At 41.4% G+C, this 27763-nt stretch overlaps 2 protein-coding genes across 2 annotated transcripts in view; one reads left to right on the top strand and one right to left on the bottom strand.

Moving 5' to 3' along the window:
- Positions 1-27763, bottom strand: part of LRRC20 (leucine rich repeat containing 20) — a 1483106-nt gene that overhangs the window by 111768 nt on the left and 1343575 nt on the right. The gene's annotated exons all lie outside the window — the stretch shown is intronic.
- Positions 1-27763, top strand: part of LOC144756465 (ropporin-1-like) — a 309156-nt gene that overhangs the window by 109315 nt on the left and 172078 nt on the right. Inside the window, exon 2 of the mRNA XM_078646288.1 lies at positions 18217-18343. Within this exon, the coding sequence (XP_078502414.1) occupies positions 18217-18343 (127 nt within the window). The remainder of the gene's footprint in view (positions 1-18216; positions 18344-27763) is intronic.

Raw genomic sequence — 27763 nt, 5'->3', positions numbered from 1 at the left:
GTAATACTAGGTTCCAATTGCCTCCAAGAAGCACCTTATCTCCAGGTAGGGCAAGAAAGATGTGGTCCAATGCTCTGGAAAATAGTCAATTGACCCTAGTCAGGGCAGATACAGAACCAAAAATCAATGACACAACCTGAAAGCTGGTCTTAAGAAGTATGTAATGACCATCTGTGTCAACTCATGTTTTGTGAGCCCGGACCATTTCTGACCAAAATTACAAACTCTCCCTTCCGGTTAGACTAATAAAATGGGATGACATTGCCATGTTAGGAACTCTTACAAGAGAGGAACTCTCAGCCTACGAAGTCTTGGCTCAGTTTTTCACTCTCTGAATGGGAGAGGTGTGCTTCTTGAATGAACACTACATCTGCACAGTGTGTGTGGAGAAAGAACAAAAAGAACAAGATTTTCTTCAATTTTACATACTGTGTTAGACCATTTATGTTCAGAGAGGGTACAGTTTGCATGGAAATATTGCCCCTTGAGTTTTGTGTTGGGTCGCATTGTAATGTCTTCAGGTCAGTCTAGCTGCATTACAGATATGCACATTAAGCTAGCATCCCCATACAATGTAGGGTACTAGATGTGATGGAATGAAAAGATGCACACCACAAGATCCTGGCAGACCTTCTGAATGATGTGAGAGTAAATATTTTCTGACCATGCGTTTCAGTATACAGTACTGTTTTGTAAGGCGAGGCTCTCAGAGCATGGACTGGGTATAAGTAAGTGGGAAAGGGTGAAAGGGCAGTGGGGAACAAACTTTCTCTGGGTGGGGCAGTAGTCTCTAAGGCCTTGCGCCTATCCACCACCACACCGAATCAAGTTTACATGGGTAGAAGGAGGGAGTAAGTAAATTTTGCAGGTAGATGCAACATTAGCCTCAGCACCGGTGTGTAAAGATAGTAGACTGAGCAAGCAGCAACAGTAAGAAGTGTTGTGAAGATGACCAAATGCAAATGGACTTAAAAATTATTTCCAACATCCCCTATCCATCTTAAATGGTCGCTTAATTGTGGAAAGTAGTTGTAATACAGGGGCAGCAGTTCCGCTACTGCTGGCAACGGGGGGAGCGTAATACTCAGTTAGACAAAAGTCGAGTATATCGAAGAAAGCCTGCCCTTAGGGAATTAGATAGGATACAGCAAGAATTTGTTGTATTCCCTCATCTAGAAAAAATATGTTTTTTCTAGAGAACCTTCACCCACCAGGTTTGCACCTAGGTGGCATGCTTCATCATTGGGGTTCCTCTCAATCCTCTACGGATCGAGGAGTGCTGCGACCTGCGAATTACGTAGGAGCACTTTTTATTGTTGACTATGTGTAGTGCAGTGATGTGGAGTAGAAAGGGAAAGAAAATCTAAACATACCTAACTAGTTGGCCACTCTTTTATTCTGTCCCCTAGTTGGTACAATTAAAAATCAGGGGTCATTTACTAAGAAGAAACTTGACCTTAATGAGTCTGGTTGTCTCAGTAATGTGTTTTTGTCAACATGTTTCGAGCTGTTCTCCTAATAGCTCTTCATCAGAACTCCACGCGGTCCAGCCCAGTGTGTACCACTCTGAGTGAATCCTGTAATAAGGACACAAAACATGCACACCTAATGCGCACTGTATACATACGGTTCTAGTTATTAATCCGTGTCTGTAATTAGAAAACAAAAATATATATTATAAACAGTGACCTTTCAGCCGTGCTGGCAGGTTGCATTAGCATGATTGTGTATGCAACTATCAAAATATTGCACCCGTATATTGTGGGTGCTCATATGGTCTATCCTATGTGCTCATATAATGTGTCATGAACAAGCAACACACTGTAATGAGTGACAACACTTGTAAAATAGCACTCGTAAAACAAGACACTACGTGACAGTACAACTTAAAACATAGAAAAGAAAATCCATATGACGTACTTCTGTAGATGCTATATTATTGCATCATGGTCAAAGCCGGGGTCGAAGGGCTTGTAGTCACACTCTAAAAAAACGGGGGAAAGGTCTATTCATCATGTACTCCTGTTGCTGCTTAACAGGTGGGTAGCGTACTCCATCTGTGGGAAAAAAAGAAGCCCTCCGCCACTTACTGCGTCAAAGCTGCCTATGGTTCAGTACCTTACTTCTCTCCCTGGAGACCGCATACTAACTGGTGCATGGCCGTTTCCATTAATAAGCCCTTTCCTACCCATGCGGCTAGAAAAAAAAACCCTGTCATTCTGATTTATAGTACTAGACCGCTTGGTTAGTTAAAAATGGCTGCCGTGGCAGCGCCATGTTAGGAGAATTCCCACCCTGAAAAACATTTTAGTTACTGGAAATGTATGAGGAAAGGAGTTGATATTAAAATGTTTCACGTACTACAGAACAGGCAAAATGCCCATCCCTGCACCGGCGGGGCACTGGTAAGATCCAAGGGGAGCACAGTAAATTGAAAGTGCTTGTGGCCTACCTTGAACTGCAGGTAACGCCTGTGGCCTGGCAGGATGGGAATGTGAAAATATGCATCCTGCAGGTCCAACGCCACAATCCAGTCTCCTTGGTCTAGGGCAGACAAGACCTGAGCCAATGTGAGCATTTTGAATTTCTCCTTTTTGGGGAAGAGATTGACGATCTGAAGATCTAAAATGGGCCGAAGCCCCTTGTCCTTCTTCGGAATTAGAAAGTAGCGGGAATAACTGCCACTGCCTACTTCTGCAGCTGGGACCCTTTCTATAGCTCTTTAGCCAAAAGAGCTGCAACTTCCTCTTGGAGCAACGTTAAATGATTCTCAGCCAGCCCCTCCTCAGTTGGCAGAATAGGAGGAGGGAAAGAAAGGAATGGATGGCCTCCTTGATGATCTGCAAGATCCACTTGTCTGTTGTTATAGATCTTCAGCGGAGAAGATGATGATGAATTCTCCCACCCACTAGAGTGGTGTGCTAGGCTTGGATCACATTCCTAGAAGGACGTCCGTAAGTGCCTCATTAAAGAGCAGTAGAGGTTCAGAAGTGGAAGCCCCAGGCTGAAGCACTTCGATCAGGAGATTAGTTCTGATCAGCACTGAGGGCAGCTTCAGTCCAAGGACCTCAACTGCCCTCTTAACCACCATAGCGTAGGTTGCCACTCCTCCATAGCCACTGTAGGCGGAGAGAGCATGCCCGTGTCTGGGGAAGTATCCAAACTACTGGCTTCCCCAAGTTCCCCATACCAGTCCATTGTCTCCTCAGAGACATCCTGGTTCTCAAGAGGGTCTCCAGACTCCTCCCATTCCTCTCCTGAGCCCAGCAGGTCCACAAACTACTTAGGCGACAAGATAGAACCCCTGGGTTCTGTCAACATCAGAATCGGCATTGCTCAACGCCATTCTGGCTCTCTGTCATTGGGGAGGAGGATGGGGCTTGCGCCGCTGATGGGCACTGGCGACGTCGTAGGCACCGACTTCGGATTTAACATCGAGTTGGCACGACTGGCGTCAGACCTGATCCAGGATCGGATCCCTGAGGCCCCACCGGCAGAACCCGATGGGGCCCCATCCGACCCCACGTGGCCCGAGGGCTCACCAACAGGGTCGTTCCGCTCAAATACGCGGCACATGGCCTTGTAAAACTCTTTAATTTGAGCGGGAGTAGCTCCGACTCCCTGAAAGGGTGGGAGGCATGAAGTCGACTTAGGTGCCGCAGAACCGTGCCTAGAGCGTCGGTGCTCCTTACCTCTCTTGATGATGGGTGCCAGTTGATGTGAAGTCGAAGTCCTCTTGGCCTTCTTCTTCTTCTTGTGCCTCTTTCCCAAGTGTCCAGAAGACCTCCTGGTCTTCTGGACACTTGGGAGGAAGAGGACTTAGGGCACTGTGAGCGGTCCCTTGACCTCCTCTTCTTTGAACGGGACCATGACATCCTCTGAGTCTCACTTGACGGTGTTGACTGCCACGCCGCAAGCAATTTCATTGCGCGCTCCCTCAAAGTCTTCAGGGTCATCACCTGACTGTCTGAAAACAAATTTGAATTGTGGTCGCGTTCAATACACCACAGACATACGCAGTGGAGATCGGTAACTAACATCATGCGGGAACAAGTCCTGCATAGCTTGAAACCTGTCTTTCTCGAAGACATCCCTCGCACACGAAGTCGAATCCAAAAATATCGACAACATCGAGAAAAAAATAAAATTATCGTAAGAAACGCTAAGAAAAACATAGACGCAAAAGTAATTCAAATGAGGACGAACCCTGTAAAGATGGCGGCTGAAAGCAGAACAGGAGCAAGGCCTCTTGTGTATAACGCACGCTCATGCTACTAGGAAAATAGAGTCAGGGAACAGCAAGGAAAATACAGTCAATGGTGTGCAAAGGGTAGGTGTGCAGAATAAAGAGAGGGACCCTGAGTCTCACCAAAGAGAATAGGGTACTTAACAAGTGAAAAATAGATTTCTCCTTGGTTTACTAAACACACAAGGGCATAGTATCAACAACTAGCGATATTTATCGCTAAATAAGGTTAGCGACATTTTTTCTATCGCCGGGCATCGCCGGGTTTTATCGCAGAGATAACGTGCTATTAGCAATGTTTATCTCAAATGCGATAAAATATCCGGCGATAGCGGCTTAATGCGTGAATATCGCTGGAAATCCAGCAATATTCAGGCATTAACGCCAATAGGGTCTTAACCTGAATATCCACCTCCCATTGCATATACAGGTTAAGAAGTGGTCTGAGCAGGTGTTAGTTTTCAGCGATATTCGCGCTTAGCGGAAATTTTTTAATCGCTACGCCTACGTTGATAATAGGCGATAGCGATGTTAGAGACTGCTTTCAGTTGCTAACAGGTTGGGTACGCCCACTTTGCATGTCATTAGCGATAAATATCGCTGACATGCAAAGCGGGCCCCAAACCGCTCGCTATCGCCTACAAACTGACGCTAACTGCTGTTAGCGACAGCGTGCTAATAGGGCGATGAAATTATCGCTGCTTCTCGGCTGAAAACTGCCGCAAAAGCGGCGATAATTTTATTGGAAATATATTTATACAATAAAGATTAAAAATATAGTCGTAAAATCTAAAACATTGGTAACTAGTACATCTTATCAATATAATATAATGAATGGATCAAAGAAAAAATTCTCTAATGTTCTCTTCAATTAATATGACACAAACAAATATCTGTTAGCAAACCAATATCTGTTTACAAAACTAAATCAAACACCCCGAGGGAAAAACAATAGACAGTTCAATTTTTCATAAAATGTAACACATTCGTGAAAGGGATAAAATATTGACTGGAACCCGATACACCCTCCTTTTGAAAGTATCTGTGGAGCCAGTCAACCACCGAATTGTGTAAAACCTTTGCGTCAACGTGTTTCGATGGAATTCATCAGTTTAAACCATCTTTATCAAGACTCTCTTTAATTCTCCTGATCATATGTCAAAATATTGTTCCATAGAACAGATTCTGTTTGCAGATGGAGAAACGCTAATTTTAGTTCCAGACTAAACCATTTTTAAATAGCTGTCTTCACCAAGAGGCTTTGTCGACACCACCTTCTTTATATTATGCTGCAGCCCTCGCTTTTGTAATGGGTATTTAAGAAGTCCTTTTAAAGATCATATAGTTAAAAGGTTCATTTCTTCACTGGTGATTTGCCATCTACCGTAAGTAGACAAAGACAAATTGAACTGTCTGTTGGTTTTCTCTCGGGGGGATTGATTTAGTTTTGTAAACAGATATTGATTTGTTACCATATATTTGTTCGTGTCATATTAATTGCAGGGAACATTAAATAATGTTTTCTTTGATCCATTTTTTTAATTATATAGATGAGATGTACTAGTTAGCAATGTTTTAGATTTTACGACAGAATATATTTGTAATCTTTATTGTATAAATATAATTTTAATAACATTTGTATTGACTGCTACTCTTGGACAGTTTCTTTGAGCTTACTGTTTGGGCTTCACTGCTTGCTTATTTTCTATATCTATTTGAATGACACAAAAGGAGAAAGAGTGGTGTGAAATTGTGTGTTTAGTAAACCAAGGAGAAATTTATTTTTCACGTGCAAAGGGTAGGTGGCCAGAAAAGAAGCTGGTGGACATGGGGGCCTTCAGAAGTCATTTCTACTCGCAGCTCTCAAGCAGTGTTTGCTTTTCTAATGCTGGAACTAACAGAGGCTCTACTGGTAGAATAAATGACATCACACATTCTCTAAAAGTTATGAGATGGTTGTAGGATACAAGGAATGTGCATTTAGGACAGTTGGACATTTTTGGCACCTGTCCTATGGGGGCTCACCTATAAATGGGGACTTTTGTATCTGAAGCACTGCGTTTCCAGAATTGTATGAGCTTTTCTTGGACTTCTTGGACACATTTTGAGAATAGCACGACAAATTATGATGGTGTAAACTCACCGCTTGAAAAAGCACTCCAAGCAATTTTGCATAATTCACTGTGACTGAGAGGGACCTATGACAATAAGGTCTTTGCTGGGATCCCCCCTATCCCAAAACACAGAATTAACAAACAATACACATTAATAATCAAAACAATTAATTACACAGCGAAATAAAAACCACATAATTGTGCCATGGTAATTCTGTGTTTCTCAATTTAGAATCTGTTCTGAAGAAGGTGCTTGTATTTCAAAAACCGAAACGCCGCGTCTACATTTGTTTCTTGATTTAAATTTTTTTTTAAACATGTTGTGTGTTCATTAACAATTGCTGCATTCTTGTGTGCTCATGATTTTAATGTATTAATAATATGTCAATGGTTTACACAGCTGTATGAAATAAAATGTATGTATTTCTTTTTTAAGCAAACTCTTTGCAACAGCTTATTTGTCTCATTATAAAAAGTCTTTTGGCACTGTTAAAACTCTTCTAACTCTACCAACACTAGCATCTTCCGCCTCTCCCTTACCTAGGCCTATTAGACAAGGGTTAAACGATATAATCTTAAATAATTTATTTCAAATACAATTACTAATTAGACTACATAGGGTAGTCCTTTTGTTTCGTGGGACTGTGCTTGTATTTCATAGGTATAAGATAGCCCAGTGCCTTGATGAGGGACATAGAAAGATGTCTTTGAGGGATTTAAGGATATCGATGAGGTCTTCAGGAGGCAGAGGTTTGAATTATGACCTTTATGGGAGGCAGCACAAAGGTATTTGTGTCAGAGGAAACATAGGCTTGGACTTCCTATAGTTGATCTTGCCACCAACATTTCCATTGAGAATTTACCAGTCGCATGTTGGAGTTGTGTGCAATTAATAACACTTCATGTTGAGTACCAGTAGTCCACCCACTTCGTTGCTAAATTCAATGTACTCAGCTTAACTCCTTGTCCTCCCCATATAAATCACACAAATACCATATCCATCTCCTAACATATATGTTGCTTTGGAGTATCAACACATGCATACAAATAAACACTGGGGAACACTGCACTATCATGTGCTTCAGGATTCATCAAGGACTAGGGCAAGTTTACAGAGGAATCCACATTTTAATAAAACAAACTGCACACTACCAAGGCTCAATTTTCACCTCAGGACTGTAAACATTGTGATTATTATATCCAAATGCTGATGCAGATTACCAATTAAGAGAACACAGCACAAGCATGTTGTTAGTCCTGTCTTTCTGAGCTCCCACCTAACTCTAAATTTTTTTGTGACCAGATTTTGGACCAAATATTTCAGGGTTACATAGGTGCTATTTTGTATCAATATCAAGTGCAGTGAGGACAGTCACAGCCAAGGTCACACATGTATATTTATATAACATTTCTGGAAGCACCCTTATACAATGCAAGTAAACACAATTAATCTACATCATTAATAATTAGTCTGATATTTTACCGTGCAACATCAAACTGGTTGCCCTCAAAGCCTGATGTCCCAGTCAGCTGTTTGCAATTACAATTTAGGAGAAAATACACCCCACACATTGTTTTGTGGCTTTACTATTCACTGATCCAAGTCAGTGCTGATCATCGTTTGCTGTGAGTACCACCTACTATGAAGGATCCCCTCTGGTACTTCTAATCTATTCTCAAAGAGGCCTAGAACCTGGAGGGGTGGATACTTTTTAAATCATTGCTACCTAGTCAGTTAGGCAGTGCTTACTTTGTAAACAAATAAGTGCGGGCCCTCATCAGGAGGCAATCACACTGAAATGTGACAATTCAGATGGATCTAGGCTGCCAATGCTTGAAGAATGGTTTGGGTGGCAGGTATTAGTTGTTTTTGTATTTTTTTAATTAACAAACTGTTTCTCTTCTCATCTTTAAGTTACACAAACAGCGCCACCATGTGACAGCTGTCATAAGTGCAGGTTCTGGCAATTGGGTGCCGGTGCGGAGCACCAGAAACCACCGTCTCAAATTACGCACTACATTCAGGTGATCCCTCCTCATAAGTTTCATTGCTCTCCTCTGCCACAGCCAGTTTGCTATGCTCCATGCCCAGCTGCAAAGTTGAGGTGCCCATGATCTCATCCAAAGAATACCTATGTATCTTAGAGCCAATATTGCCCCATATCTTGCAAATGTGCACCCAATTTTGTGCGTGTTTCAGGGACTATTCCTATCAAACTGAAAAAAATCATACACTTGGAAACTTCACATCACATTTATGAAGTCTGCATTAGACTGATAGGTTCTCGTACATACTGAGGATGGTTCCAGATAAATCATAATTAGGTTCAGTGGCGTTAAATAGGTTCCTTGTAACTATTTGATAGGTTTAAATCTGAACACAGTCCTTATCCCATTCCTTATTTTTAAGGGTTCTGGAAAACGTTGTTCCATTTCTCTATTGTTATCTTAGCTCTTCCGCTCTTATCCTATTTCAGAGCTACATGAAGGATTGTTACCACTCTCCCTACGTGCACCCAATAACCATTGTCAGCATCGTTGACAATTCATCCTCTTCAGTATCTGTATCAAGTATAACCCACGGCCATAAACATTTTGCGCATCAAGAAATGCTAATGCATATTCCTCTCCTCTGTTCAACACCACACCCATAACCTATGCGATTTCGTTAATATTAGCTCTATGATTATTTTGGGCATGAAACCATGCTCATCTTCTTGAAGTAAAAGCAATATAACATGTTATAGCCCTGCCTCGAGTAGTTAAATAAATATTTAACATAGACTGTGTGATATAACATTAAAGTTTGACATCTCATGTTGGTTTTAAGCACCATGAAAATCCTTGTTATTCTCATGGATTCAAGTACAATCCCTCTGTTAGTAGCTACTATCAAGATAGTCAGCAATTTATCTGCTAGGATTGGACCAATACTGCAGAATTCGACTGGGAGAGCCCATCTCCTGTCATTTTAACACCCTCCCCACATATTCCTCCAGAAAATCAAGGATGACGAAAATGCAATTTTGAGGAATATAAGAAATCAGTAAAACATCAGCAACTGTTACTTTTTTTTTATCATACTAGATATTGTAAGGAGAACCATTAGCTGATCTCCCGAAGGTGTGTGATTCAAGGTAATGGAAAGTCTATCATGATGATCTAACAGTATTGCTAAAGGGATACTCACAATTGTCTGAGAGGCTATAGTTATGAAGTTGAATCATGGAGGGATCTTTGGTCCAATTCATAACTAAATGTACGTCTACTCACTGTATCAGAGGGCCTTACTTTGTCTCAGTCTCTCTGCATCTGGTTATCCCTAGTCATGTATTTATCACCCCATCTACTGGGAGCCGAGTCCAGTGTTTTGCATTCCAAGGATAGAGAGTAATCATTGGCATCAATATAGCAAGCATCATGAGATTGCCCAGTTTTCACTCACTCATCATACCTTGGCAGATGAGAAATGGCTATTGTTGTTAACTTTAAAGTTTCTATGAAGGCCACTAATTCTAATTCAAATAATTCCCTGTTTGCCCCATGATTAGCATGGTAGCAAATTCTAAGGGATCATATTGAATTTCCATTTGTGAAGTAGAGAGTCTAAGGGTCTAGAACAGTTTCAAGTCTGTCTCTAGCAAGAAGTCAGCCGAGACGTATGTCTTGTGATTCTTACAGACAAAAGGTCTGTTACTTTTTCTTGCTGACAGAATCACTATGCCTGTAGTGCAAAAAGGGGGCTTCGACTGGCCAGAGAACAGAGTATTTCCAAATAGAACTGGCTATATGCTCTTCTGAACTCTACAGGTGGGTCGAAGGTTAGGCTTGTGAGTTCTGGTATAAATTACCAGTGTACCAGACAACTGAGAAATTACTCCTTTATCTTCAGAGTATCAACATATGGGCAAAGTATTTCATTTGAGTCAAGTTAAACTGCCAAATTCATCACATTTTCAGTTAGATCTTTCTTGATTCACATTGCTTACTATCAGACTACCACTCAGGATTAACACCAAACCACTGCACAGAAACAGCAATCCTAAGCATCTGAAACGGTACATAACAAAGGCAACAATGCAACTCTAATCCTATTGATCTTCCCAGACCCCCTTTGATCCAACTAATCATGGCTCACGGAGACAATGATATTGGAATTTATGTAACAGCCTATGCATTAGATATGATATTTTCTCTCAAACAGAAAACCATGCATTGAGCTTGGACATTACATTTCAAAGCACACCAGTATCAGCCACAGAGCTCAGCAAGGATCACTGCTCTCCCTTATACCTTATAACACTTCCACGTGAACTTTAAATGATGTAATTGCCTTAATCAGGCTAAAATTCCAAAATATGATAAAGCACTACCTCTGGCTCATGCCCCTAGTCCGAGAATGCAAAGGGGAGCAGACAAGGAAGCAGGACTTGAGCAGCTGAGCAGATCCCCGAGGCTACAGAGCCATATTCACCCAAAGAATATGTGGAAATGTTGAAATTCAGCACGCCATCAACACAAAACTTGCCAAACAAAGGAGAAAAATTAGCGGATTCTAATCAGAAGAGTGAACCCTCCTATGGTAGAGCCAACCTGCTACTGACCACAAAAAGAGAAAGCATAAAGGACAAAACCTTGAATAGAAATAACTTCATGAGCTTTAGTAGCCTAAAGGGTGAAATAAGCAAGAGTAGATCCAGCCCTGGAAAAGGGCCATCTGTGCTCATTAGTCTCTGCCCAAGTGAAAAAATCATGGCATCATCAAGCGGGAAGAGAGTCCAAACACTAAAGGACCACATCCTGAAATTGCAGTCACCAAAACCTGACAAAGTAAAGGTAGTAAATATTATGCCCATGCCGTCTAAGGAGATGGACCATATTAAGGCCACCAGCTCATATACCCCAATAACAACAAGCATTGGCATAGCCAATAGGTCTCACCTTTGGGACTTTATAGGTATTTAGCAATGCAGTACATTACCCCCCACTGGCATGCACATACACTCTTAACATCTTCAAATATTAGTACAAGTATCTTCTTTTTTTAAAGTCGAAAAATGTTAAAAGCTTTAACTATTACTTGTTAGTTGAAATTTTTTGTTTAATTCTCTCCTTCGCATCCTTCTGTTACATTGCAATATTTGTTTATTTTGCTGTTTTCTGAGAGGGCCACATTTGTGCAGTGTCCCTGCCGCTCACTTGTCACCAACTCTCCCTGTGCTGGATGTTAAATCCAACGTGGGCCTGCGAAAAAAGTTTACACAACGTATGTATAAGAGTGGGCGACGCTCTGCAATATATTCAAAATAATAATGCAAGCTGGCACCTCGGAGTGCACCTGGCCTAAATGACAAAACTCTACTCTTGATTGACACTTACCGCAGGCCGTAGCCCCTGCTCCCAGAAATAAAATGGAGCTGTTTGTTTTACCTCTTTATTCACACACAATTTGCTTGTCTTTTGTTTATTTGTGGAATCACTGCCTCTTAAATTTCAGCAAGTTTGCCTGATGAAATGTAACAAAGACTGAGGTATTTAATGCATCCGATATTTATTAAATATGTTAAATACCTTCCAAATCACAATTCAGACTTGCACATAAGCAGGGGTTTACGAATGGGTTGGAATACACCAACCCACTCGTAATCAGGCCCTAATAAAGTATTTATCACCTTATCACCTCAAAAAATGTAAGTGGGATCTTGAAAATTGCAAGAAATTGTTCATATTAAACCAAAGGAAAAATCATAAAAGATTTTTTTATGGTATAGTCTACTTTTGTAAAAATTACTTTCAAATCATGTATTATAAACACATTGACATACCTATTAAAATATATCATTGAAATCTAAGGAAACGCATTACACATTGTGCACTGTTTCTAAAAGTTCACGCACCGCTACAGTTTTAACTCATATTACATAAACTCTGTTGTACAATTTAGCAACATCATATGGAGGAGTGAAAATAATATACATGAAAATAAAAGTCTAGAGATCCCAACCCATAATCAACTAAAGAAGGGCTACACCTCTACTTCAACTCTTTGATTTGTTTGTTACTGATGTGGCAGCAAAACAAAGGCAAAAAATGAACATACTGCATTAGACTAACAATACACACTCAAAAGGTCTTCCTAAATCCTACAAAGATAGTTGGATGACTTAAATGAGAAGGTTTGGAAAACTACATCAAAAACAAAATTTGACAAGCCTAAACTCATAAGCTTAGTGTATATATATATATATATATATATATATATATATATATATATATATATATATATATATATATATTTAAAAATATCTCTACACACTAGGCTAGAGAAACTTGAAAGTAGTAATTTCTTACATGTACTTTAGTCGGAGTATTAGATTAGATTTAACTAGAAGAAGGGACACCTCATATATATGGTCCACAAGGCTAATATCCCAAACACATGAAATTAAAAGTGGCACCTATTGAAGTTTTTGATGTAATGGTAGCTCTTCGGTTATATGTGGGTCAGATATACGAGAAACATTTGGGCTTGTTTCACTTGATATGAGTAACATCAGACTCTAGAGAGCAGCTTTGTCCTTCGGTATTGGCTTGAATGAAACTTGTCCTGGGTACGTTGAAAAGGCAAACAACTTCATAAGACTTTAATAAATGGCTTAGTATCCAATTAAGACAATTTGGGTGCTTCCATACTCTTCATACCAACCTTCACTGTGGCAAAAAATAATGTGAGGGCATTATAGATTATCAGAGATGTGGAATTGGTGGCCAAGGAAAGAAAAGGATGTTGGAGAGGAATCTTGCATTTCTGGTGATCACTGCATAGTTACTGCTTAGTGGTTGAAGATAGAGATTGCTGCATCACAATATGTAGACTACAATGTGCATCGAGTGTCAGCTATATTAAACTTTTCTGTGGGTGTAAACTCTCTAATTCGGTGTTTGTGACCACAAAAAGTTATTTGCAGTGTAAGAACTCATTTTAGTAGTCAGAACTTTTACCCACTGCTACAATGGGTTCCAGAATAATTACTGAATCACTATTTGGAGGGGGTTGATTTTGGGTATTCCTTACAATCTGTGATTCAGTAACATATGTATCAATAGTTTCTGACTAGACTTCCATTCTTATGAACCGACCTATGAGTACATAGTTGGTTCATAAAATAATCTTTAATTTTCAAAAGATTGGTCACAAATAGTAGAAGTTTTTTTGATTTGAACAAGGGTACAATTGGCCATAGTTTTTTCCGCTGGCAGCGATAGTGCACATAAAGGATACAACAAAGGCTAATGAGGGATAGTGGGGGCATATTATCAAGGACCGGTGTTAAAATTATCGCAGTTTTATCGGCAGGAAACTGCCGATAAAACGGCGATAATGGGCTTCATAATACGCCCTTGTTTATTCCCATAAAAGCCCATGTTCTGATGTTAACATGGGCTTCTATGGGAATTACTAAGGGCGTATTATCAAGCCCATTATCTCCGTTATATCGGCAGTTTCCTGCCGATAAAACAGCGGTCATTTTAACACTGGTCCTTGATATTATGCCCCGTGGTGTCTTCATTGTTGTCAGTTCCGAGACAACACATTGAAAATTCAAATTAAGAAATTTCTCGTTGGCAACATTTTTAGTACTGTTTTCCTGTGGAGCACCAATCGCTCACACATGGCTTCTCACTTATAATTAAGTTATCCTCATTCTTTTCAGGGTCCTTCCTTTTCATTTGTCTAATGACGTGTTGCTGGCATTCTGTTCATTAGATCGTCATCTACTAAGATGTGAATACTTTCTTTAATATGTTGTAATATTGAAAATATATCAAATTAGACAATAACACACTGGACACACAATTGTGTTCAGGTGCTGCATTTTGGGGAAACCAGAAGTTTGACAACTATTTTCATGAGCAATTAAATTGTCAAACATAACATGTACAGAACATTTAATTTCTAAAGAAAAATAGTAGTATTTAAAAACAAGTTAATTCTAACAATTAAAATCTTAAATCTAAATATAACTGGAAGTGTAAGTGGGATAGAATCATAATGAACTGTATTTTGCAATTAAAGTGCCCCAATTTGATATATGAGCTAAATTCTAAACCCATTTGAGCAGCCGAAACCAGACATCAATTTGCTAAGGAAAACGCCCAATCCTCTGAAATCATTTATTCTATGAAATGATGATTTTGCCCTGCGTCTTTTAGTTCTTCGAAGCACAGCAAATTAAAATTCCCAAACTGGAAGTAATGAGGCTACAAATTAGGTACATTTGCATGAAGAGGCTGTGCCGCAGAATTATGTTAGCTCCACTGGCTAGCGCAAAGTGTGTGTGTGATCAGTGCTTTCTGTGTGTAATTTTACTTTTGATGACAAACGTATTTTTACCTCCAGAATTTGCATTTTCTAGAATACTTTGGGCCTCCTTTAGAACAATCTGAAATGGTGTTTTTCAACTTCTATGTGTGCTGCATTAGCACCCATAGAACTTGAAAAACATAATTTAAAAAAAAATGTTTGTTTATGTGCACATAAACAATCACCAGAGGTGATTATTTCCTCGTTCTATATGTGCTGCAGAATGCAGAACGCATAGAAAGATGAAAAATGAGGAGAAATTAATACATTTGTCCTCGCTGTGCCTCACTAAGCCTCCCCTGGGGAGGCGTAGCATTCAGACGCATTTCACGGTTTACGATTTCTCATGAATCTGGAAATGTGGGTGTTTCGTGGAAACAGCCACACCCATGGAACGCCCCTTTCATGCAAAGTGCTCCTTGTAAAGGTGCTATATTTACCAGGACAGGGGCCGCATTTACAAGGGCAGGAAAAGCCACCTTGTGTGGCTTTTCCTGTCCTTGTAAATACGGGGCAGTAAAATGCATCGCCGGGGCATCACAAAAAGTGACGCACCGGCGGCACTAGAGCCTTGTAAATAAGCCCCTTTGTGTTTCTATTTTTTTTTCAAACAGGTTAGATTAAAAAAGCTTTGAAAACTATGACTGCGTGAAAACGAGGTGAACTATTTTGTAAAGGGATCTTGATGAGCCCATTTAGGCATGCATTAGGGCAGAACTCATCAGTTAACCACTAAGGGATGCATTCACACTTGCTGTCTTCTAAGGACTTCATTCTCCTGCTACATCTTTGGAATGTAAATTAAGCCAACGAAATATGTAGACCTTTTTCGGTCTCGCCTACACTCAGCTGTAGCTTTTGTCAACTTAAATTGTACTTAGAGTGGTCTTTGGGTCTGCCTGATTTATTCTCTAGACATTTCTACTGCCACTAGGTTGGGCTTTCTAGTTCCTCAGTAGTCAGTCAATGTGCCAACTTGAACAGAATTGGACAGCAACACATTAACAACCCACTGAGCAAGGTTTGCATAAGATATGCTTCAGGTAACGATTGGTCATTGAGACATGACAGGGCAGTTAGTGGAACACCAAATTCTCTTTCATAAATGAGTAACACTCAGGGATCACTGGAAAAGAGAATACATGTTTTTAGAATATTTCTCTTTTAAACTAAAAACATACTCTAGTGCACACAGAGCTGTAATCACAATGAAGATAAACATTAAGTCAGCAAGCACCTTCATAAGCAATGTAAACAGCAAATAAGACTTCAACATTGCTATGCAATCTCTAGCACTGACACCATCATTTACTACTTCTAAGCACTATATTCGTTTTAGCACGTCTATGACTTAAAATTTATTCTGAGTTTAAAAATTGGATCATAAATGCATACCTGATTTCAATAAGCTCTATTCTCGGCCTACAAAAGCAGTTGTGTGTTATAGGTTCAACCAGCAACATGGCCAGCCAGACAACCAACTAAAGGCTGCCAAATGCCTCCAAGTGTGCCATTGTGATTGTCCCCCTCTATCGCCTGGAATGAAAACCCTCTTTTACCTATAGCTTTCTAGGTGCAGTTTTAACAGAATTATTCTGAAATTGCAGAAGACTTTCAGGATAAACATTAAGTAATAAGTCACATAATGTCCTTTCCGCTATTTCCACACTATTATACACTGTTGTTTTAAAAACGCAACAATGTGAAACATGCAATTTCCAATCATCTAGGAACGTTTTGATTTTATATTCATGAATAAACATGAAATGATCAACTTCACTAACTAAATACCATATCATTATTTACTGGAACACAACAATATGAAACAAATCTGTACGTGATTGAGTCAGGTAGCCAGTCAGTCATAAGTTTTTTATTCAGTCATTCAAAACGATATATAAAGTCGACAACGCCATTAAAAACACATACATAAAAAGATAAAATACTTACATAAAAAACATGGTGCAGTGAGTAAAAGGCAACAATAAAAATCATATTTGTCAACATTTTCATCAACAAAGGGAATTAACAACTCATTAATGGGGACCCCTAGTGACTAAATAACTTTTTCCTGAGGCTTACAGCACCAGAAAGAAAGCTTGCGACCCCAGAGTTAGTCATGTCTATTCACTTTTCATTAATTACTTAGCAAATGCCGTACACAAAAGTGGAATTCAGGCCCTAAATTAGGAAAAATAATATTTACAACAAGCCTACTTTAAACCTGTGGTTTTTAGTCTTTCTCTTCTCATGGCCTAAGGCAATGTTAATCAGATCATAAATCAGCCTACAGGTGAATGGCTCTCTCACCCCTGTCTATCAGCTGTTTCTGCGTCCTTCCACCGCCTATAGAGTGCATTGTAGTGCATGAAGGTCTATTATGTTAAGGGTATTTATAGCGCACACAGCTTACCCAGGAAGGTATCCTGGCATTGAAAATCAGGGCCAGCAAGGACAGAGCTAGGGCCAACATTAGGTGAAGAGCCATATCTTCAGTTTCTTGTGAAATTCAAGAACTGGGGAGGTGGCTGCTCTGATGTGCAGATGTAGGTCACAGCAGGCTTTGGGAGCACGGTAGGAGAAGACCCGGCTGCCTTATCTGGTTCTGCGCATGGAGATGTGTGAGAATAAAAGTCTTGACGAGCAGAGGCGTTGCGTAGCTATTTGGAAGTTAATATGATTATTGACTTAGGTGGGCCGATGTTGTGCAAGGCTTTGTATGTGTGTGAGCAGTTTGAAAAGTGCCCACTGGTGTAGAGGGAGCCAGTGGAGGTCTTGAAGGTACGGGGTAATGTGGGTGCAGGGTAGAGTCTGTTTTGAAATCTGGATGCTGAAGTCTGTATGATCTGGAGTCCTCTGGTCAGGTGTGTGTTGATTTATACACAGGGAGCTTTGCTGTTGTCCAACTTGTTGGTGATGAGGGCCTGGGTGGCAGTTCTTTGTGTTTTAACGGGAAGTCACTTGAAAATCTTCTTGGGCATCTTGAGTGTGTGGAAACATGAAGCATACACTGCATTCACATGGCGTGTCATAGCAAGCTGGTTTTTGACTACAATTGCTTGGTTCTTTGCATAGGTAGTAGGGTTGGGTGTTTCTCAGGGATCAGCAGATCACCAGGTGGAGTCCCATAATGAGGTGTCTTTACCGAAGGTGACTACTTCTGTCTTGCCTGTGTTGAGGCAGTACATTTTCCAAACATTGTGCAGTGTACATTGAGGATCACACGCTTGACGTATGGCAAAAAAGAGCGACAAGTCATAGCCATGCATATCTAATGACCCAATTATATTGTCCAGTTACAAAGGTAACATAACCGGAAGAGTCGTCTTCAAATTTATGTCACTAAAACATATTCCCAGAGTAAATTTGGTACTTTAGAACCTTTTGTCTCGGCAGTATGGGCGCTGAGAGTCATGCGAGTCAACTCCCTTGTAACAAAAGCCTATATATTACAAATCTGATTTACCATTTACCTCTGCATTATTTCACAGGGCTTTTCAAAATCAAAATGTCGGATAAGCAAATGTCGATTCCACCGGAACTGCCAGAAGTACTGAAACAGTTTACAAAAGCTGCAATCAAAACTCAGCCATCAGATCTGCTCCAGTGGTCATCTCAGTAGGTCTACAGTTTTTATGAGAAGTTTTGTATTATGCAGTTTACTTCTGATTAGTGACAGCAGGGGTGAACATACTATAATTCCAACAGCGCAATTAGACAAAATTAAGCATTTAAAAATGTCATCAAGATGTGACATTTTGTATTCCTTACCCTTCATGTTTATGTAAAGAGCCTCACGTTTTTTGCAACAAAAATCATGTTTACAATTTTTAGATCATTGATTTACTTTTAAGAATAACACATAAAAAACAAATTCCTGAGGATGCTCCATTTGTTTTGCTGGGACATTATATATGTATTTCATTCTGCCACAATATATTTTTATGGACATTTGCTCTGTCAATTTAAAAACAACCACAAACCTCGTGAAATTCCATTACATTTTAAGACTTTTCACCGAAAATTACAAAATTTACACTAAATTGCCTTAGCATCTCTAATTTACTAAACACCAGTCTGTTACCCCAGCTCTCCCATGAAGCTTTGTCTAAGGATTCTAATCTTGCATTATTTTTTTTCTTCTAAAAATGTTTGCATTTTTATTTAAAAACACAAAAATTCATCCAACTGAAAAGCCATTTTCCTTGTATGCTATTGGGGAGTGGACCAGGAATTTATACGCTCAAATACAAGTCGGGATTAATGCACACCCAAGAATACCAGGTCCTTTTGCACAAGATTATCTCTGATTCTGAGAAGGTTTCACCTCCATTTGCCTGCTGCTCAGACCTGAAAATGCAATAAATAGAAGCCCTGGGCAATATGGGCGGGAACTGGAAAGATGTCGGGGAGCAGGCAGAAATTGTCGAGACTGGGATATGGTCCATCATCCTGTTTTTTTGTTGTGGGGGTTAGGTTGTGACTGGGCTGTGTCTCTGCCAGCAGTCGCAGACCTGTATGCTATTTTACCAAGTGTTTTTGCGCCCAGTAAAACTGGGACATGTTTTGATAGCAGTATGAAAACTCTCCCACTGCTGGAACTAATGAATATACAGCATAATCAATGAGAACAATTCCCAAAATGTTAAAAAATATTGTGAAAGATATTCTTGAAGCATAGTCATGTGCTGTGAAAGTTCAAGTGTTTTACAAAATACCATTTTAAATTAGAATGGATACCAGGATCAATTGTTTCTACAAAATAATTTCAGAGATGCATAAAGCTAAAGGAAATAACCTTTTCCCATAATCACGTAGGAAATAACCTTTTCCCATAATCACGTACTAGCAAAAGATCAAGTCGGGCACCGCGCCGTCTGCTGGAGGACAGCCAAGACCATGGTGCGCCTGCGTGCCAGATTACAATTGTAATCCATTGTGGGTGGGCGGTGCAGCAGCGGTCTGATGGCGGCGGCTGTTAGGCTCATGGGAGAGCCTAAAATGCAGGCCGCCTCAGTGAGAGCACCGACTGCACATTCACTGTGCAGGAACAGGGGGTGCAAATCCAGGGGGGACAACAGGTGCCCCCCTGCATGCACCCCTAGGCCCAGGAGCCTGTTGAGGCCCCCTTCCTTACCCCTCCACCACCCTTTTCTTGGCAGGCTCACAGCCATGAAAGGGGCGGTGGAAAGCCAACTCAAAATATGCTCAGTGGTGCCGAAGCATATTGCAGCTCCCTGACCACTGTGCATCCACCGTGGTATCCTGGCACATTTAATGTACTTGTAAGTTCCTAGTAAATGGTGCATGTACCCAGGGCCTGTAAAATAAATGAGGCTAGTAAGCCTACAACAATCATTGTGCCACGGCCTTTTTTTTTTTTTTTTTTTAATGAGAGTTCATACAAAATAGATTACAGATACATAGTGAAAGCCAATTCTTTCCCATCATAAATACATACATACAAATATACCATCCTTAGAAATATAAAAAACAGATTGAAAAGCTACTATACCACGGAATCATTTTAAACTCTTACTGCTCTCCAGGCAGCTACTGGGGCCCAAAGTCGCATACCCATTTCCCTTGTCTTGGCTCCCTTTAGTTCATACAGTGCTTCCTCAATGTTGTAAATACCCAACATTCTACACATCCACATTTGAAACGTAGGTGCTTCTGTATCCTTCCATGCTGCACTGATTAAAATCCTAAAGATTGCTACAAAGATAAAAACTAAAGCTTCAACCTCAGTGCTCATATTTAGTTTCACATCACATCCAGTTATTATCACAGTTGGGGATAGATTAATTTTAACATCTAGCAGCCCCTCTAAAAACCGCTCTATTTCAGTTTTAATACTATTTAATTTTTCACAACCATAGAACATATGTATAATGTCAGCTGGACCATTTCCACACCTGGGACAATTACTATCGGCCACTTTCCCCCAGGAGAATAATTTTGCCGGCGTGTAGTATAGATTAAATAAAGTTTTATAGTGTTGTGCCCTGAGATTCGAGGAACGTAGAAATCTTTTATCCATCGCTAGGGCCTTATCAAGATCTACTTCCGGATCCCCCAATTTTATGGACCAGGCTGCTTCCATTTTACCCATATCATCCATTGATGCTTCACTAAATATTTTATATATATCCTTAATTCTATGACCCCCCGACTTTAAATACTCCAATAGTTCACATCTCCTTGTCAAAGTGATACGAGGCCTTATTGATTTAATTCTGTTGACAAGCTGTAGGTATTTAAACTCTTGATAACCTTGTAGCGAGTAATGCTGCGTAAGTTCTTCCAGGGATCTACACTTGTCCCTAATCATTATTTGCCCCAACGTGACGATGCCCTGATTCTCCCAGTGGCGCCATGATCCATCCCTACTAAGGTTTGGGAATAACGTTGAATTCCAGAGTGGTGTGAGATGATGAAAACTGGGTATAGCTAGGGTTTTTTTAACAATTGCCCGCATATGCCATACATCTTCAAGTGACCTATACCCATATTTCTTATAATAGCTCTTCTGGGTTCTCCTCAATAACACCCCTACTGCTTCACTACCCAATAGTAGCTGAAAAATTTATGGTATCCCCGCCTGTCTGAGGGTTGGGCCCCCTGGATGAAACAGAATTGCCATATCTATAAGAAGACATGCAAAATGATAACTCTTTAAATCTGGGAGTCCCAACCCTCCTCTTTCTTGTGGCAATGACCTATATCTATTTGATCGCCTTATTTTGCCATACTGCCACAGGAATTTCATAAATATGGCCTCGATCTGCTTAATAACCTTCTCATCAATTTTAAATGGAATTGACCTAAGTTTATAAAGAACCTTGGGAAACATTGTCATTTTTATCACGTTAGCCCTCCCAATTAATGACAGCTGGAGTGAGTCCATTCTTTTTAGATCTGTTTCCATTGAATGCATGAGTGGTATAAAGTTATCATTAATTATTTTTCCAGGTTCTGTGTTTATTATTATACCCAAATAGACTACAGAGTCCACATATCTAACATCCTGCTTAGCTATTTTTTTGGAGCATAATACTTGTGTTTTGTCCACATTTAATCGGTAACCCGACACACCTCCGAACTGCCCGGTTATCTTAACTACTTCCCTCATAGCTGACACTGGGTCTTTGGTAATAACGGCTAAGTCATCCGCATATGCGAGAAGTCTAGTCTGATACCCATTAGTGACTACTGGTTTAATGGCCGCACTATTCATCATTTGTATAATTAAAGGATCTATATAAAGCGCAAACAGAATTGGTGAACATGGACAGCCCTGTCTCGTACCCCTTGTTATATTGATCTTACCAGATCTTTCTCCCATTAGTTGGATTCTTGACATAGGTGATGAGTACATAGCCTGGATAGCTTAGCAGAATCTTGGGCCAAACCCCCTTGCCTCCAGGACCTTCCAGAGAAAGCCCCATCTGACGCGATCAAATGCCTTCTCCGCGTTGAGGAGGATCATTGCGACCTCCTCTCCCCTAGCAGCGCCGATATCAAATAGGGTAATAGCTCTCCTAATATGGTCAGTGGTACCCCTTCCTGGGATAAACCCATGCTGCCAGGGGGAAACCAAGGACGCAACGATCCTCCCCATGCGTACGGCCATGATTTTTGCATACAGCTTATTATCACTATTGATCAAAGATATTGGTCTATAGGAACCAGGGTTAGTCTTTGGTTTTCCTTTTTTATGAAAGATCGCTATGTTGGTTTCTTTCCAGGTCTCGGGTATTATGCCTGTATTCATGACACCCTTAAACAGATCTAAAAGCATCGGTGTTGTTTCATCTCTTAAACTTTTATACATCTCAAGCGGTATAGCATCCGGACCCGCAGCCTTCCCGTTTGCCAAATCCTGCAGGGCTTCTAATAATTCAGACATGGTGATGTCTTGTTCCAAGGAATCGATATGGGCCTGTTTTAATTTGCTACCCATGTCTGGCCAACTTGTATTTAGAACCTCTGCACCCACCTCCTCCTGATACAGTTCTTGATAAAATTTTCTGAAGGCCTCTAGAATTTCATCTGATTTATCATATTTTTGGCCCTCGTATTCTATTTCTGTCACTATATTCTTAGACGCCACCTGTCTGATTCGTAAAGCCAGTGCTCTTCCTGCTTGCTCCCCTGTTTCGTATAGCCTTGATCTCTGCGACTGATAATTAGCTGCCACCTTTATAGCTAGCTGTTTCTGGATCTCTGCTTTTAAGGAATTTACTCTTTGTAGACTCTCCGTAGATTGAACCCCTAAAATTATATCTTGTCTGTGTTGTGTCTCAGCCTCACTCAACTTTCCCATCAGTACTTCCTTTTCCCGGTTGAACTTTTTCCAAACCCGAGTAGTATAACTTATGGTCTCACCTCTTAATCCTGCCTTGAAGCTGTCCCAAACCACTCCCCTAGACCATATTTTCATATATTTAATATAATCCATATCTGCTAATAGTTTTTTATCAAAGGTCCACGGCCTAGGGGCTTTGTACGGTTTATTAATATCCATGGTTAAAACTAGAGGATTATGGTCTGACAGGACTTTAGGAAGCTTAATTATTTGGACCCTATTTAACTGGGTGGTCGAGACCATGAAGTAATCCAGTTTCGAGTATTTATTGAAGGGATACGAGAAGTAAGTAAACCCTGGGTCACCTATCACTAAATTTCCCCACACATCCGCTAAACCATGTGACTGCATCATTGATGTTACCGCCCTAAACACCCTCGGCTTCCTACCTACGTAGGAACTATCGTCAGAGAAATTGGCTGAGATATTAAAATCCCCACATATTATTATGGGGGTTGGCCAGTCAATTAATTCATTTTCAATACGACTAAAGACCTCAGGCTCATCTGTGTTAGACCCGTATACCGAACAAATAGTAATACCCAAGTTCATTTCACATATGGCCCATCTACCCAATGGATCCGCCTTACACCTTTTGGCCCCCCCTTGCCCAACTTTACTGATGATGGCCACCCCTCTTATCATGGAGGTCTGGGATGAGCATGACAGCAGTTCATAACCTTTAAAGTTTAACCAATGTTTTTTCTTCCAGGGTAGATGGGTCTCTTGTAAACATATTATATCTAGGCTCACCACATTAAGGTACTGTTCAAACTTCCCCCTCTTTTTCCAATCATTTAATCCTCCTATATTAAGAGATCCAATCCTTAGCTTAGGCATAACTGAATATCAAACATTGCCAACTCATCAACCTGTCCAAGTAACTAGTACATACATGATGGAGATATATCCTTTGTTTCAAATTTACTTTTGCATTTATAATCACATTACCAGTAAGAACTCTCTTCATTTTTTTGTTTTCTCCCCCCTCGCCCACCACCCAGCCTCCCGACCTCCCCCCCCCTTCCCTTCCCCACCCACCTTCTTGGCCCCCCCCCCCGCTCTCTCCCCGGCAAGGCGTCCAGACAGAGTCTGTGCATGTGATGGGTGCAGCACAGCAAATAGACTCAATAGACCAGCTTACTTGTGTATACCTCCGAAACCCGTAGAACCCATAGAACAAATACCCAAATAATTACGTGATTTGTATCTGTTTCTTCTTGTTTCACCATAACCCAGCTCAAAACTCAACTCAAACCCATACTTAACCTGTGATTTCAGCCTCCTAGACACTTTCTCCACTACACAAACACCCCAAGTATAGAAGCATATAATTAGAATGCCTCTCTTTCACTTATAGTCCCTTAGTAATACAGTTATACAGAATCAAGATACTCTTGGGCTTTAGCCTCTGAGGAAAAGTACATTGTTTTGCCCGAATGAATCACTTTCAGCTGAGCCGGATTTATGAGATAAACCTGAATTTTTTTTGTCTTGAAAGGGTCTAATAAGTTGTCGCAGTCTCCACCGTCGCTCCACAGTGGAGTGACAGAAGTCAGGTCTAACGAAAAAAGTGACCCCCTCTCCTGTTCTCCTGGCATCCGGCCTTGCTTTCTCAGCCACAAATTGTCTCAAAATAAAATTCCCAAAGAATACCAGAATTGCTCTAGGCTTGTCACCTTCTTTCTTGTTCTGGCGTATCCTAAATGGTGTCCGATGCACCCTCTGGATTTCTAGGGCCCAGTTCCAGCTATCCAGTTCCGGGAAAGCTTTCTCAAATAGATTTACTATGTAAGCTTTAACATCACTCCATTGCCGACCTTCAGGAATGCCAAGGACTCTAAGATTACTTCTCCTCAGCCTATTCTCCAAGTCTTCCAGCTTCCACTGGACATCCTGTGCTTGGGCTCCAAATGATTCCACCTTAGCAACTGCTTGCGTAACCTCAGTCTCAGTGGCAACCACTCTTTCCTCTAAGTTTGAAACTCTATCGCCGACATTCACGGTGGCCTTGGACAACTTCCTGACCACACTCTTCATTTTCCTCATGGTTGCTTGTGCTTTCAGACTATCCTGCCTGGTCTCTTCCCGATGCGCGATCATCTCCTGATGGATTGCCTCCAGCATTGATCGCTGAGTAACTTCTTGAGAATCATCGAAGTTATTTTCTCGAATTGAGTTTCCTTGTAGCAAAGTGGATGGCGAGTGATCCCAGGCCATTTTCATATTTTTTTTGAAGGTGCCAGCATCTTGACCGCAGTAGTAACCTGACTACCCTCTGGGTCACTCTCTGTCTCTGGGTTACTACCATCTATATCAGAGCTTTGTTCCTCTTCGTCCTCTGACCAGTCAGCTTCTTCTGGTACTGAGACGAAGCCCTCACTTGGTGTCTTCTCCTCCTCCCTTTCTTGCTCCTGACTCATATTAATATTGGTCTGGGGGGTATCGCTTGATTGCGTGGTTCCAAGCTGTACACTATCATGGCTCTCCCCCATGCAGCTCATATCTTTATTAGCTAAAAAACCATTGCCAACACCCCCTGTTAAGCTCTTAGCATCGCCTTCTGTCTTTTCGTCCTGGTCAATCTCATTGCTTCCTGTCATGCCGCGGGTGCCTGAGACTAGAGTAGAAATTTGGCCCTGAGTAATACTTTCGGCAATACACTCAGAATCACCAGTCATCTTAGAACTCACCCCAGCTTCCTGTAGTACAGCCTGTAGTACAGCCTCACCTCATTTGTCAGGCTCAGACTCAGTGACCAGATTGATATCCAACTCCCCTCCTGGGGTTTTAGTCTCCTTCTCCTTGCCAGCACGACTAAACATATCTACAATGCTCAGGTTGGCCGCTGCTAGCCTGGTCCTCGCCGCCGGCGGCTTCATTTCCTTTGAAGCTTCCTTTGTAGATTCCTGCATTCTTTGCTTCCCCTTTAAGCACACTTCGGATTGAGCATTGCCAAAGTTTGTTTGTTCTTTGGGGCCGGGACTGATATCCTCTATCGCTTTTTTTTTGCTAGTTTTCCCGACATTATTATACTTTGGAGGCATCTTGTGCTGCCGCCCCATCTCTACTTTCTCCACCGTACCACGCCGCTGCCGCCCTGCAGTTACCCAGCCAGTGATCTCCGCCTTGATCCTGACCGCGAGCTTCACTCCGGCAGCTCCGACACCTCTGGGTCTGCTACGCCTTCCCGCAGCACGAACTCCGCCTGCTCCGCCCGCTCCGCTGGCTCCGCTGGCTCTGATTGGTGTGCTGCTGCTGCCGAGAGCTACTGCGGAGCTGCCGGGACACAGCTCGGCAATCACTCGTAGCAGTTCTGATGACAGACGAAACATAACTTCCATCCGCACCGCCTCAAGTTTTTTCCCTTACTCTTTGCTTTGCTTGTCCAGAAGGGGATTCACGGAGGGTTTTAAGAAAAGAAAGTCTTTATGCACTCCATGAGGTACACACAGTGTTTTCGGTTGAGACCGGAGCCCTTTGCTATGCTGCTGCTCAGCCGCTCGTAACGGCCGCCATCTTGCCTCGAGAACCTGTGCCACGCCCTAAAGTAGCCTTTCAAAACATGTCTCAGGCCCGCCACTGCAGCCTGTATTGCAGGTGTAAGCTGCAATTTCAAAATAAACATTTTGCCAGGCCTAAACCTACCTCTTAAATTATTCTGAGTCAGGTATGTCTTAAAGGTGCATAGGGAAGGGGCATGTGTACTTAAGTTTTACATGTCCTGGTAGTGAAAGACTCCTAAAGTCGTTTTTCACTGCTGTAAGGCCTATTTCTCACATTGGCTAACACTGGGCTACTTTATTACATTTAATGAGTGCTTATATTGGGTGGGAGTAGATAAAGATGTGTTGTATAGACTCAACTGAACTGTAATTTAAAATCCTCTTTAATGGTAAGGTCATATTTTAAGTCATAATTCTGAAAATGACAATTTTAGAAAGTTGTCATTTTCTTGTGCTAAACATTCATGCTTTCTGCCAGTGTACTGTGTCACATAATTGTAAATGGTTCTGCTGTTGGCGTTTGCATATTCCTCCCAGACAGTGACACTAAGGGGACTAGGTATGAGCAGGATGGGCCATCCTGCCAGGATGGCTGGAGCTGGAGTTGTGCCCTGCTCCAATTGCACTTCAAAGGGCTTGCCTCCAACACACACAAAGGAACCGGACACCAGCTTTTGTCACCCCAGACATTTTGGAATCTTGGAAGGGGAAGAACTTTCCAGAACTAGATGTGATGGTATCATAGAGAGTCCCACAACACAAAGGCTGGCACCAGGTATAGAAATTGGACCTCCAGAGCCACTCATCCGAACACTCCTGGGCCTGTGGGCAGTACAGAAGGGATGTTCTGCTGCCACAGGATGGCCCTGCCACTTGAAGACTTCCTTTTTGTCTGGGAAGGAAGACTGGACGTGCTTACCTTAAATTCAGGGTATCATGAGTGACTCCTAGGGTCAGTCGGCTGACCTCCTGTTTGAGCTACATAACAAGCGCCAGAGGCATTCCTGAAGCTGTCCTGCTGCAACTAGAGCTGCCTACACTTTCTTCCCAAGAACAAAAGGCGAAATCCTGATGTTTGGTCTCTTCGAGACCTTGAACGGACCCCTTCACGCCAAAAATCTGCCGCCCTTGATGACTGCCAATGCAAAGATCTTGAGAAGA

This window comes from Lissotriton helveticus, chromosome 5_1 (genome assembly GCF_964261635.1).
Source record: "Lissotriton helveticus chromosome 5_1, aLisHel1.1, whole genome shotgun sequence".
NCBI lineage: Eukaryota > Metazoa > Chordata > Amphibia > Caudata > Salamandridae > Lissotriton > Lissotriton helveticus.
This window is presented reverse-complemented; position numbering and strand designations above follow the sequence as displayed.